The sequence below is a fragment of the Ahaetulla prasina genome, chromosome 7 (genome assembly GCF_028640845.1).
Source record: "Ahaetulla prasina isolate Xishuangbanna chromosome 7, ASM2864084v1, whole genome shotgun sequence".
In the NCBI taxonomy this organism is placed as follows: Eukaryota; Metazoa; Chordata; class Lepidosauria; order Squamata; family Colubridae; genus Ahaetulla; species Ahaetulla prasina.
In genome coordinates this window covers 96,400,181-96,414,585 of record NC_080545.1, presented here as the reverse complement: position 1 = coordinate 96,414,585, position 14,405 = coordinate 96,400,181, and the positions used below count along the sequence as shown (strand labels likewise).

The window sequence follows — 14,405 nt, the reverse complement described above, 5'->3', positions numbered from 1 at the left end:
AATAGAATGGAATAGAAATAGAATAGGAATAGAAATGGGAATAGAATAGGAAAAGGAATGGAATGGAATAGAATAGAATAGGAAAAGGAATAGAAATAGGAATAGAAATAGAATAAGAAAAGAATAGGAATAGAAATAGAATAGGAAAAGGAATAGAAATAGAATAAGAAAAGAAATGGAATAGGAATAGAATAAGAATAGAAATAGAAAAAGAATAGGAATAGAAATAGAATAGGAAAAGGAATAGAAATAGAATAGAAAAGGAATAGGAATAGAAATAGAATAGGAAAAGGAATAGAATAAGAATAGGAAAAGGAATGGAATAGAAATAGGAAAAGGAATAGAATGGAAAAGGAATAGGTATAGGTATAGAAAAGAAGTAGAATAGGAATAGAAATAAAATATAAATCCTTTATTGACTAAGTGTGAGTGGACACAAGGAATTTGTCTTCGGTGCATAAGCTTTCGGTGTTCCCAACGGCTAAAAACTCAGAGCTGCCCCATCTGAGCATTAACCAAAAGCCGGACGGCCGCTGAAACGCGCTTCTCTCGGCAGCCCAGAAGGGGGCAGTAAAGATCTTTTTTACGCGAGGCGACCCCTTCGCCTCTCAGCAACCGGAAAAGCCCGGGCACGTCTTCCCCTTATCTCTATATCCCGGGGGCTTTTAGTTTCTCGCGAGAAGATGCGCGATTCTCGCTCTCTCTCTCTCGCTCTCTTTTTTTTTTTTTTTTTTCTCCGCTTCAGCTTTCAAGCCGCGGCGGCGGCGGCGGCGTCTCGAGCAATGGGAGTGGGGAGGTGAGGCGACCCACGGAGAAAGAGTGAGGGGGGGGATGGGATGGGATGGGATGGACGACCCCACGCCCCCACTTGCCGCAGCTGCCCTTGCGCGTGCTGCTTCCCAACCGCCGCCCCCCCCCCCGGAGTGTCGGCTCCGGCCCCCTCGCGCCAGCTGCTCTTTTTTCCCCCCCCCGCGCTCTAGGAGGGGGGAGGGGGGAGAGAAAAGAGCGGGCTGCTGTAGCCACGCCCCATTTGTGCTCCATGCTCCTCCCCCTTCTTCTCTCCCCCCCCCGCGCGCTCCCCAGGGGCTCCCCGCCCTCCTTTCCTCTTTTTAAAAATTTTTTTAAATAATAAGCGGTTCTTAAGAGCGATCCTGACACCACTTGGCACCTTCTCTTTGGCATGTTGTGGTCAGTGATGAGGCTGGCCGCTGCCCTTCATCAGGACCAGTTTTGTCCCTGGTAAAGGCGGGGGTGGGGGGGGGAAGGGAGCCCTTCCTGGTGGTCCTCCATCCAAAGGCAAGCTAAGCCCCGGATTTACTGAGCGTTTCAAGGTCAGCCGGGTTCCAATTAGCCTCTTTCCCAGTCCATGTTCCCCATGCCTAAGAATAGGAATAGGGATAGGGATGGGATAGGAATGGAATGGAATGGAATTCCCCTTCTAGCACTGATAATGTTGCCTAGCAGGGTAATGAAACGTCTGCAAATAAGCAACCAAGCTCAGAGACCACCTAGGACCCCTCATTTAAACCCTGAGATACAAAGAGTAGAGTAGAATAGAATGAAATAGAATATAGAGGAATAGAATAGAATATAGAGGGATAGGAGGAGAGGAGAGGAAAGAATAGAATAGAATAGAATAATGGAATGGAATGGAATGGAATAGAATAGAATAGAATAGAATAATGAATGGAATAAAATAGAATAGAATAGAATAGGAAGAAATATAGAGGAATAGAATAAAATAGAATATAGAGAAATAGAATAGAATATAGAGGAATAGAATATAGAGGAATAGAATAGAATATAGAGGAGTAGAATAAAATAGACTATAGAGAACTTGAATTGAATTGAATTCTTTATTGGCCAAGTGTGATTGGACACACGAGGAATTTGTCTTTGGTGCATAAGCTCTCGGTGTACATAAAAGAAAAACAAAATGCATTCATCAAGAATCATAAAATACAACACTTAGTGATAGTCATAGGTTACTAAATAAGCAATCAAATCGTACTAGGAAACAAACAAAATATAAATCGTAGAGATATAAGCCACAAGGTTATATCTCCGCTTCAGCTTTTTATAGTCATAAGTGTGGGGAGATAGTTAATAGGAAGAATGAGAAGAATAAGGTGGAAGTTTATCCGCAAAGCGAGTCTCCCCAACCCTATTTCCTCGTATTAGAGATCCAGCAGCTAGGCTGAGACTAGACATAAAGCAGTACGCGGAGCGCTTGCTTGGTTGTTTTTCGTACCTGCTGTATGAATTTGTTCTTCTGTTCTTGCGAGTCGCAATTATGTTGTGGCTTCTTCTAGAAACCATGGCCTATTCAAAGCAGAGCTTAATAAAATGTAAACTCATTCTTGGAAGCTGCAGCGTCAATGTTACTTAAGATAGCAGTCAATGGAAGCATCAAGGTCTCTAAATTAACCCTGAAGTATCTCGCCAACGTAACTGGGTTTTTAGCAAGGAAAATTTCTTCCTCCTAAAGGCTTCCTTAAATCTGAATTGCGAGGAAGTTCATTTTTAAAAATCAATGCTAGTGCACACTTGTCGCACTCAGGGATTAACCTGGCATTGCAAACTGCCTTAGCAAGCCTCGGGGGTGGGTGGGGGGGGGAAGCTCTACTCTTTATTTTTACTGAAAATATCCCAAAATTTAAGAAATGTATTTGTCAAATACATTAAGAACAGTATTTGTCAAAATATTCAGCTTCTTCGGAGTCTTAGTTTCATAGACAGGTTGAAAAGTTAGATGTCAAAAGTTTGCACAATTTGCTGGTATGTTTTGCAAGCCAGAGTAACGGATGAACAGTACTTCCGGCAGCTAATTAATGCAGGGATTTCCCTATCCTTCCATTGATTAAAATGTAGCTCTGAACCCAGGGGTGTCAGATTGGCAGCCCTTGGGCCAGATGGTCACATGCAGGTGCAGGCCACGCCCACCCCAGCTCCGCGAAGGGGAGCAACGTCACATGACGGCAACGTGACGTGGAAAGCCCTAAACCATTCTATAAACTAAACCTAGTTCTGCTTTCAACAGGTGTTGGTAGAGAATATTGGGACTTTAACCGAGTTCTGGATTCTTCTGGGCACCTGTCTTACCTCTTCTTAAGAAAAAAAAAAGTATGACTTGACCCTCAAAGTAGTGGGCATTACATGCTATGGGTTGTTTTTTTTTTTCTTCTTGCAGATGCCCCGTCACTGCTCTGCTACTGGCTGTTGCACTCGAGATACGCCTGAAACACGCAACCGAGGCATTTCTTTCCATCGGTGAGAAAGGTTTTTATTCTTTGCCCTTGCAGACTCCTATTCCTGTATGAAGCTGAAAGTTGGTAGGATTAGTCTTGTTAAAATTGCAGCATCATATGATATCTCACCATTGTGGTGAAATCCAGATTTTTTTTACTACCGGTTCTGTGGGTGTGGCTTGGTGGGCGTGGCTTGGGCGTGACAGGGAAGGGTACTGCAAAATCTCCATTCCTTCCTCGCTCCACGGGAAGGATATTGCAAAATCTCCATTCCCACTCCAGGGGAAGGTTACTGCAAATTCTCCATTCCCACCCCACTCCAGGGGAAAGATACTGCAAAATCTCCATTCCTTCCCCGCTCTTGGGGGAAGGATATTGCAAAATCTCCATTCCCACCCCACTCTAGGGCCAGGGGTAGAATTTGCTGGTTCTCTGAACTACTCAAAATTTCCGCTACCGGTTCTCCAGAACCTGCTGGATTTCATCCCTGTCTCACCATCATAAAATCAAGCTTTGTAGGATCAGTGATTTTAAAGAATGTAAGAACAAACACTGTGCCCTGCTGGATCAGACTCCAGGCCCAGCAACTATACACTAGTCTCCCAGTAGATGGCCTTCAGAGGTAGCCACACTGCCATCAAAGCTATTTTACTTGAGCTTGGGAAAAAGATATGCATAATTTTAAGGGGCATGCATAAGAGCACCAGCTTGCCTACCGTTCCTGTCCTAATGTTCCCTTTAGTTGTATTCAATTTGTGCAGTTATTTCTTGCTTATATATATTGTTGTGTTTGACAAAATAAATAAATAAATATAAATAAATAAATAATCTTGCATGTGATCTCTGATCTCCAATGAGTTAATCACGTCATATCTTTTCTCACAGATTGCCTAAGGACAATCCACGGCGAACCACATGGTTGGAGAATTGTCAGCGGAAGGACATGAGTGGGCAGGGTCTCTGGGACCCTGCCTCTAAATATGTTTATTTTTGCTCCAAGCACTTTGAGAAGAATTGCTTTGAACTAGTGGGCACCAGGTAGGTAATTCGAATATTTGAAAAACACAAAAGAGCATCCAGAATTAAAGTATGGTAGACAGTTTTCAACAGGACAGTAATTTTTTATTTATTTATTTGCATTTACATCCCACCCTTCTCTGAAGACTCAGGGCGGCTTATACTATGTCAAGCAATAGTCTTCATCCATTTGTATATTATATACAAAGTCAACTTATTGACTTTGTATATCAATATACATCAATATAGATAATATCCTTCTTATAGAGAGAAATGATCCTTCCAGTATGTCTGTTCCATCTGACTTTCATTCATTTTTAAAACACACTGAATATGGGAAACAACTCACTCACAAACCCTTTTTAAAAAAAATAAAAGTCTGGAGGGTGTAGCCCAGTGCTTTCTCTATAAATGCTTCACTACCTTACTGCTCGGAGAAAAGACAGGGTGGGAGAGGCTCTGAGTTTTAATCTCATCAGCTTTCTGACAAATTTGTGAAAACAGGCACAGCATGATATGACCATTCAATGATTCCCTTGAGATGCATTTTAAAGCTGGAAAGTTAACAGTCTCGTTCAAGTCAAGTTCAGCCACTGTAGGCACGTCAGTGTAATTTTCTTGGCAGCGGTTTGAAAATAGCAATATTCCTTATATGCCGCTTCACAGTGGTTCATAACCCTCTCTCTAAGCGGTTTTACAGAGTCAGCCTATGGCCCCCGACAATCTGGGTCCTCGTTTTACCCACCTCGGAAGGATGGAAGGCTGAGTTAACCTTGAGCCTGGTGAGATTTGAACTGCCAAATTGCAGGCAGCCGGCGGTCAGCAGAAATAGCCTGCAATACTGCACTCTTAACTGCTGCGCCACCGTAGCTCTTAAAATGGTTTACCATTGCCCTTTCTAGGGTATCTTTTGATTTCTCACACGTAATCTACAAACCTAAGTGCTACATGCGCTCCTCAGTTTGTCTTATGATCTCTTGCTTCACACATTCACAGCCCTGGTCAACAGCTACACTCCAAGTGAATTTAATGTGACAGCAAATCCTTATTTTTAATCCCATCTTTATTATTTTTATTCAAGGTAGAAAACATACCTATACCTTCCTCCTCCTATTTTCCTCACAATAGCTCTACGAGATGGGTTGGGCTGAAAGAGTGACTGACCCAAATCACTGAGCCGTGGTGGCGCAGTGGTTAGAGTGCAGTACTGCAGGCTACTTCTGCTGACTGCCAGCAGTTTGGCAGTTCAAGTCCCACTGGCTCAAGGTTGACTCAGCCTTCCATCCTTCCGAGGTGGGTAAAATGAGGACCCAGATTGTTGGGGGCAAGAGGCTGACTCTGTAAATTGCTTAGCGGGGGCTGTAAAGCACTGTGAAGCTGTATATAAGTCTAAGTGCTATTACTATTTTCCTTCCTTCCTTCCACAGTGGTTAGAATGCAGTGTTGCAGGCTAATTCTGCCCACTGCCAGGAGTTCGATCTTGATCGGTTCAAGGTTGACTCAGTCTTCCATCCTTCTGAGATCAGTAAAATGAGGAGCCAGATTGTTGGGGCAAGAGGCTGGCTCTCGAAACCGCTTAGAGAGGACTGTAAAAACACTGTGAAGCGGTATAAAAGTCTTAAGTGCTATTGCTGTTGCACCAAAAACGGGACTAGAACTCACTTCTTCCTATCTTGCACACACTCACATTCTCATTCACTTACCCACGTCCTTCTTAACTATGGCACTAGCCAGGCACTAGCTAGAGAGGCAGAAGTTGCCAAATCTGCTTCCAAGATGACTCAAAGAGATAGTTTTCCTACTGTGTCAGATTCTTATGGTGACCAATTGCAGTCTTGTATATAACACTAAAGCTAATATCCTTCTTACAGAGAGAAATGATCCTTCCAGTATGCCTGTTCCATCTGACTTTCATTCATTTTTAAAACACACTGAATATGGGAAACAACTCACTCACAAACCCTTTTTAAAAAAAAATAAAAATAAAAGTCTGGAGGGTGTAGCCCAGTGCTTTCTCTATAAATGCTTCACTACCTTACTGCTTGGAGAAAAGACAGGGTGGGGGAGGCTCTGAGTTTTAATCTCATCGGCTTTCTGACAAATTTGTGAAAACAGGCACAGCATGATATGGCCATTCAATGATTCCCTTGAGATGCATTTTAAAGCTGGAAAGTTAACAGTCTCGTTCAAGTCAAGTTCAGCCACTGTAGGCACGTCGGTGTAATTTTCTTGGCAGCGGTTTGAAAATAGCAATAGCCCTTATATACCGCTTCACAGTGTTCATAACCCTCTCTCTAAGCGGTTTTACAGAGTCAGCCTACGGCCCCCGACAATCTGGGTCCTCGTTTTACCCACCTCGGAAGGATGGAAGGCTGAGTCAACCTTGAGCCTGGTGAGATTTGAACTGCCAAATTGCAGGCAGCCGGCGGTCAGCAGAAATAGCCTGCAATACTGCACTCTTAACCGCTGCGCCACCGTAGCTCTTAAAATGGTTTACCATTGCCCTTTCTAGGGTATCTTTTGATTTCTCCCACGTAATCTACAAACCTAAGTGCTACATGCGCTCCTCAGTTTGTCTTATGATCTCTTGCTTCACACATTCACAGCCCTGGTCAACAGCTACACTCCAAGTGAATTTAATGTGACAGCAAATCCTTATTTTTAATCCCATCTTTATTATTTTTATTCAAGGTAGAAAACATACCTATACCTTCCTCCTCCTATTTTCCTCACAATAGCTCTACGAGATGGGTTGGGCTGAAAGAGTGACTGACCCAAATCACTGAGCCGTGGTGGCGCAGTGGTTAGAGTGCAGTACTGCAGGCTACTTCTGCTGACTGCCAGCAGTTTGGCAGTTCAAGTCCCACTGGCTCAAGGTTGACTCAGCCTTCCATCCTTCCGAGGTGGGTAAAATGAGGACCCAGATTGTTGGGGGCAAGAGGCTGACTCTGTAAATTGCTTAGCGGTGGCTGTAAAGCACTGTGAAGCTGTATATAAGTCTAAGTGCTATTACTATTTTCCTTCCTTCCTTCCACAGTGGTTAGAATGCAGTGTTGCAGGCTAATTCTGCCCACTGCCAGGAGTTCGATCTTGATCGGTTCAAGGTTGACTCAGTCTTCCATCCTTCTGAGATCAGTAAAATGAGGAGCCAGATTGTTGGGGCAAGAGGCTGGCTCTCGAAACCGCTTAGAGAGGACTGTAAAAACACTGTGAAGCGGTATAAAAGTCTAAGTGCTATTGCTGTTGCACCAAAAACAGGACTAGAACTCACTTCTTCCTATCTTGCACACACTAACATTCTCATTCACTTACCCACGTCCTTCTTAACTATGGCACTAGCCAGGCACTAGCTAGAGAGGCAGAAGTTGCCAAATCTGCTTCCAAGATGACTCAAAGAGATAGTTTTCCTACTGTGTCAGATTCTTATGGTGACCAATTGCAGTCTTGTATATAACACTAAAGCTGAACTCTTCTCTTGCCCTCCCCACCAAATAAACCCAACCCTGGTAAATCCATTTGAAAAAAAATAAATAAGTGTGAGTGAAATCTTGAAAGGATCTTGGCTAGTTATTCTAGATCAGGGGTGTCAAACTGGATTTCTTCGCAGGCCGGATCATTATTGTAGATCTTCACGGGGCGAGGGGGGAGACGGGACAGCTGCCTCCTGCAGCACCCTGCCAGCCAAAACGGGGCGTGGGGGGTCCGCGCGCAGCCCCCATAGGCCTCGTTTTTGTCCTCCATGGCCTCCTGCAGCACTCTGCTGGCTGAAAACTGGCCATGTGCAGCCCCATTTTCTAGGCTGTTTTCGGGCCATTTTTGGCTCTGGTTTTGGGACCGTTTTTGGGCCGTTTTTGGCCAGCAGAGTGCTGCAGGAGGCCATGGAGAGTGAAAATGAGGCGCAGAGAGAGGGGCGCATGCAGCCCATTTTAGCTGCTAGAGACACCACGGGCCACTCCTTTTAATATTTCCAGGCTGGCCCTGCCGGCTTTGAGTTTGACACCCCTGTACTAGATACTATTGCCAAAACAGATCATATATTTTTAACTTGATCATAACTTAATTTGACATTCTTTCATTACAGGATTTCTGGGTTGTAGATACCAAACAGAATTAGGAAAGGAAAGGGCTAAATACATGCGGCCAAAATCAATCAATTACTTTATTTAATATCTCTGTACATAGAAAAAGCTGGACAAGTGATACTCAAAAGAGAATGTAATTAGCTAATTCCAAAGCCTTCAGAAGATCTGCCTTTTCCTCCAGCGATGCACAGCCCAGATTTTCAGGGTATCAACTTTGATATGTGGGGGTTGTTTCCTTCGTAGCGGCTATCATCGTCTCAAGGAAGGGGCTGTTCCTACGATATTCGAGCCTCATGCGAAGCCACGCCGGAAGTCTAAACTAAACAGTTCCAAACTTGCAAAATACCAACAGAAGCAGAGGTGAGTCCCATGCTTCTGACCTCATGTTCTCTGTAACCCTGTGCATATTTATTTAGAAGTAGCTCACAGTACATTCAACGATGCTTACTTCTTGATACAGAGTAAAAAAGCAGGGGTGAAATCCAACAGGTTCTGACAGGTTCTGGAGAACCGGCAGCGGAAATTTTGAGTAATTCAGAGAACCTCTGGTGGGCTCAACAGACTCACCAGACTCACCAGGCCTCTGGTGGCTCAACAGACTAATGCAGTCTGTTATTAACAGCAGGTGCTTGCAATTACTGCAGGTTCAAGTCCCACCAGGCCCAAGGTTGACTCAGCCTTCCATCCTTTATAAGGTAGGTAAAATCAGGACCCAGATTGTTGGGGGCAATAAGTTGACTTTGTATATAATATACAAATGGATGAAGACTATTGCTTAACACAGTGTAAGCCGCCCTGAGTCTTCGGAGAAGGGTGGGATATAAATGCAAATTAAAAAAAAACAACAACCCGGCAAATACCACCTCTAGCTGATCCCAGAGTGGGGTGGGAATGGAGATTTTGCAATATCCTTCCCCCAGGAGTGGGGTGGGAATGGAGATTTTGCAATGTCCTTCCCCCAGGAGTATGGTGGGAATGGAGATTTTGCAATATCCTTCCCCCCAGGAGCGGGGAGGGAATGGGGATTTGGCAGTATCCTTCCCCTGCCACGCCCACCAAGCCACACCCACAGAACCGGTAGTAAAAAAAAAACTGGATTTCACCACTGGTAAAAAGCATAATCTATTCAGCCATTAATAGATTAATATATTTGTAAGTTGAAAAGGAATTTTGTGTATAACTGAATGGACTGGTGGAATCTGAGATTGGAACCAGAGAGAAAAATAGGAATTAAGAATATTAAAAATGTGAAAAACTTCAGTCCTGGAATGTTATTTCATGGCTTAACTGGATCATCTTTTTCTTTGCTTTGCTATATGTATCCACATCTTCTTCTTCTTTTTTTTATTTTTTTTATTTGCTTACACTATGTTAGCAATAGTCTTCATCCATTTGTATATTATATACAAAGTCAACTTATTGCCCCCAACAATCTGGGTCCTCATTTTACCTACCTTATAAAGGATGGAAGGCTGAGTCGACCTTGGGCCTGGTGGGGCTTGAACCTGCAGTAATTGCAAGCAGCTGTGTTAATAACAGACTGTCTTAGCAGTCTGAGCCACCAGAGGCTCTTCTTATAGTACTATGTTATGAGAGATAACTCGGGGCTGCCTAGAAAATGCCTTGTTTCCCATGCCCAAACTTCACTCCACATTGGCTCCTTATAGCCTATAGCAGGGGTCTCAAACTGGATTTCTTCGAGGGCCAGATCAACATTGTAGTTCTCCGCTGCGGGCAGGAGGTGGCGGGAGGGAGACCGGACAGCTGCCTCCTGGAGCACCTTCCTGGCCAAAATGGGGGGGGGGCCCGCAGCCCCCATGTGCCTTGGTTTCGTCCTCCGTGGCCTCCTGCAGCACTCTACTGGCCGAAAACGGGCCACACGAGGCCCCATTTCAGGCCTGTTTTCTGGGCGGTTTTCAGGCCTGTTTTGGAGCTGTTTTCGGGTCATTTTGGGGCAGCAGAGTGCTGCAGGAGGCCATGAAGAGTGAAAACGAGGCATGGGGGGGGGGGCGCACACGGCCCATTTTAGCTGCCAGAGACACTGTGGGCCACTCCTTTAATATTTCTAGGCCAGCCAGATTTAAGCACTTGAGTTGGATACCCCTGTACTAGATAGTATTGCCCGTTTTCGGCCAGCAGAATGCTGCAGGAGGCCATGGAGAGCGAAAACAAGGTGCAAGGACGTTGGTGTGTGCACACAACCCATTTTAGCTGCCAGAGGCACCGCAGGTTGGTCCTTTTAATATTTCCAGACCGGGCAGCCCCATGGGCCGGATTTAAGCACCCCGGGGGTCCTTGAGTTTGACCCCCCCCCCCCGGCCCAGGGGTGAAATGCTCCCAGTTCAGACCAGATCATCTGTTCCGGTAGTGGTAGCGGTGGGTGGTTCAGAGAACCAGTAGCAAAAATCCCTGCCCCCCCCATGTCCAGCTGAGCTGCATGATCATCAGAGGTTGTTGTTTTGTGTTTTTTTTTTACTTTTAAAAGCATTTTTCTTCAGCTGAAAAAATGCTTTTGAAAGTAAAAAAAAAAAAAAACTCTGATGATCGTGCAGCTCAGCTGGGATCGTCAGAACCCTTGAAAAGCATTTTTTCTACAACCTCTTTAGCCGAAGAGGTTGTTAAAAAAAAAACACCTTTTAAAAGGCTCCTCTGGCGATCCCAGCCGCATTGCCTGATCACCAGAACGTTTTAAACGAGCTCTTCGTCCGTAGTAGAAAAAAAATGCTTTTAAAAAAGGTTCTGGCGATCAGGCAACTCAGCTGGGATCGTCAGAACCCTTTAAAAGCTTTTTTTCCCCTTTTCCTTTTTTTTTTCTACATTTTTAATGTAAAAAAGTTTAATAAAATATTTTTTTAAAAAAAATAAAAGCTTTTTTTCCCTCTGGCGATCCCAGCTGAGTTGCCTGATCATCACAGGGTTTTAAAGGCATTTTTTTTTACATGCCTACAACCTCCAAGCAGAAGAGGCTGTAGAAAAAAATGTTTTTAAAAATAAAAAAAAAAGTTGGCCACGCCCACCCAGTCACATTACCCCCCCCCCACCAAGCCACACCCACAGAACATTTTACATTTCACCCCTGCCTTGGCCTATAAAAGAATATGTTCTACACGGGCATCCTGCATCTGCAATCATTTTTTCCTCTGCGGGTTAAACTCTTGTGTAGGTAGCCGTTACTTCTCACCTGACCTCGATTCTATCCCTTTTTTCACAGCTGTGGCTGCTGCAATGCAGAGGAGACGACTCCATTGTGCATGGATGTCTCTTGCTTCCCCGTGCAAGAGCTGCCAAGTCCTGGGGCTGCTCCCACTACTGGTGAGCTTCGAAGCCAACCTAATCTCCCAGGGTCAGAACCAGAGAATTTGACCACTCTGTCAGACGTACCCCTGGAACAGTTACCAGCTGCCACTGGCCAAGAAGAGGCCTCTCCGTCTCCAGCTCTCCCAGAACCTGTAGAGGATCCATCTCAACCCGTTTCGCTCTCCCTCTACATGCTACGACTCCCACCCCCAGCTGGGGCTTACATCCAGAATGAGCACAGCTACCAGGTGGGTAGCGCCTTGCTGTGGAAGAGGCGGGCCGAGGCAGCGCTGGATGCGCTGGGAAAAACACAGCGGCAGCTGCAAGCTTGCCGGCGTCGGGAACAGAGACTCCGTCTGCGCATCTGTGAGTTGCAGCGCGAGCGGCGGCCCCACAGTGCCGACGCGCACCGACGGTTTAAGGAGCACCTGCAGGTCTTTGAATTGCAGCTGCTGAATGACATTGAATGACTTCGAATCGGCCCGAACGTAACCTTGATTTGGGCGGTGGCGGCGTTGCAAACTTGGACTCTGGTGTTTCCCTTCTCCGAGGTTATGCTGAAGCTCTATGAACTTGGAATCCGCTTCATGCAACCCTGTTTCCCTTTCACCATTCATGTTTATATTTGTAAAGGGATATTTCTTTTCTACAAGTGGATGTCCCAGCTCAGTTGAAAGATACCCGATGGCTGGAGGACCGACGTTCAGGAAAGACCGCTATTTTGAGGATTTCATTACGGTGCTGCCCTGGAGGGGTCATGTTATTTCTTTTTTTAAAAAAAAAAGCTGCTTGATGTAATTGAATTTAGAGCTTGTCATGGTTGCCCCAATAGAAGCAAAATCTTTTGGATGCTTTCCCTTAAGTTATAAGGCTGTAATGATATGAAAATCTTACAAAGCACTATATTATCGCAAAAAAACTTCTTCTTAGCGTATTCCTGCAGGTGCAGGGTCCGCTTATTATCACACACACACAAAAAAATCTCCCCACCAAAACTCAACAAAATCAATATAATTTGCATGTAGCATATTGCCAGACAAATACGGTAATGATTTAAATCTGAATTATGTAAAGAGAAAAATTGGCTCTTGGTCCTCTAAGGCAGGGGTCTCCAACCTTGGTAACTTTAAGCCTGGTGGACCAACTCCCAGCTTTGCTGGCTGGGGAATTCTGGGAGTTGAAGTCCACCAGGCTTAAAGTTACCAAGGTTGGAGACCCCTGCTCTAAGGGATAATTTTGTACAAGACATTTAGCTGTTTCAGTATGTAAGCTGCCAGGCCACGAATTTAGACATAGCTTGAAGCCAAGCTAATTTCTGGAGCTGAGCAATTCTAAATCTAAATGAAATTTCAGGAGAATAATTTTAATGCTGAAATAATGAAAAGAAACTTTTTGGTTCACAAATTATGTCCACCCTGTATGTTTTGAGTGAAAACTTTTCTAGACGTGCTCCTCACATAATACTTTTCAGACTATTTTACTCAACTATACAAGATATTTTGGATTCCCATTCTGTTTTGTAATTAGAAAACTACTTGCGTGCAAGAATCTCTTGCTGGATCAAGGGACTGATAGTCAGCTTTAAGTAAAAATCACTTTAATGTAATTTTATTAAGAAATTCGATTACAATAGCAGTAATAAATAAAATCATTTCTGTGGCTTAAGGTACAGGTAGTCCTCAAGTTACAACCACAATTGAGTTGCTCATTTGTTAAATGAGTTTTTTTTCCATTTTACGACTTTTCTTGCCACAACTGTTAAGTGAACCATTGTGTTTAATTTGTTAAATTAGTAGCATGGTTGTTAAGTGAATCTGGATTACCCATTGACTTTGCTTGTCAGAAGGTCGCAAAAGGAGATCACACGACCTCAGGACATAGCAGCCGTCATAAATACGAAACAAGGGTTGCCAACCATTGGAATTTTGATCATGTGACCATGGGGATGCTGCAGCAGTTGTAAGTGTGAAAAACGGTCGTAAGTTACTTTTTTTTAGTGCCGCTGTAACTTTGAAGGGTCACTAAATGAATTGTTGTAAGTCGAGGACTACCTACACTGAGATCAGCCAAGGTTCTGCCGTCTCAAGCGACCCATCAATATTCTGTCAAACCTATAGGAGATGTTTCCGAATGTGGCCTCATAAATAAATGCCTCTCTTTGATTAGCTTTTATTTTTTGAAAGCAACAGCTAAGCCATTTTTCTTATGAAGATAAAGGAAAATTGAACATGTAGAATTCTACTCAGGTGTATGCTTATAATATTGATTGCATAGGAAAAATTGTGGGGACTTATAATTTGTAGGCTTCAATGTACTAATATTTAATACAATAAAACAAACTGAACATTGGAGTATCTTTATTTCAGCTAATACTCACCAATTTTCCTTTGTGGGAGTTTTATTTTGCATAAAGCTCCCCAAATGAGCGGTAGTGTTCGAGCTTATTTCCACTTAAAGGAACCTTAGCAGAATTTTTGACAAGATCTCTCCCCTAATTTTGAAGCTACCTATTTTTTTTTTAGACCTGTGCAAAAAGACATTTGTAGCCTCCTAGATATTGAATTACTACAAATTATTACAAATAACAAGGGATACTTGCAGTTTAGCTATATGTAGAAAATCATAAACTAAACTGGGTTTATCACCACTATAGAAAGTAACCTGATCAACCAGAGGAGATGCTGTGCTTGGCAAACACCAGAATACTGAAGCAAAGACAAGGTTTTATAATCCATAAATCAGTTAAGGTAGTAAATATTCT

The 14,405-nt window shown here is 43.8% G+C and overlaps 1 protein-coding gene across 3 annotated transcripts; it reads left to right on the top strand.

Annotated features, from left to right (window-relative positions):
- The first annotated feature begins 698 nt into the window (after positions 1 to 698).
- THAP7 (THAP domain containing 7) lies at positions 699 to 13,849 on the top strand. 3 transcript variants are annotated; one of them, XM_058191343.1, is made up of 5 exons: positions 710 to 796; positions 3,191 to 3,270; positions 4,134 to 4,286; positions 8,591 to 8,707; positions 11,559 to 13,849. In XM_058191343.1, the coding sequence occupies exons 2-5, from the start codon at positions 3,191 to 3,193 to the stop codon at positions 12,112 to 12,114; spliced, it is 906 nt and encodes a 301-aa protein (XP_058047326.1). In that variant the 5' UTR covers positions 710 to 796; the 3' UTR covers positions 12,115 to 13,849. The 3 variants fall into 3 exon arrangements, with proteins under 3 accessions (XP_058047328.1, XP_058047326.1, XP_058047327.1); XM_058191344.1 differs by lacking the exon at positions 710 to 796 and adding an exon at positions 1,310 to 1,331; XM_058191345.1 differs by lacking the exon at positions 8,591 to 8,707 and having other exon boundaries at positions 699 to 796.
- Positions 13,850 to 14,405: the final 556 nt, after the last annotated feature.

Coding starts and splice junctions, on each gene's coding strand:
- THAP7 (XM_058191343.1), top strand. CDS start 3,191: ATGCCCCGTCACTGCTCTGCTACTGGCTGTTGCACTCGAGATACGCCT. Junction 3,271..4,133: donor CGAGGCATTTCTTTCCATCG/GTGAGAAAGGTT, acceptor CTTTTCTCACAG/ATTGCCTAAGGACAATCCAC. Junction 8,708..11,558: donor AAATACCAACAGAAGCAGAG/GTGAGTCCCATG, acceptor CTTTTTTCACAG/CTGTGGCTGCTGCAATGCAG.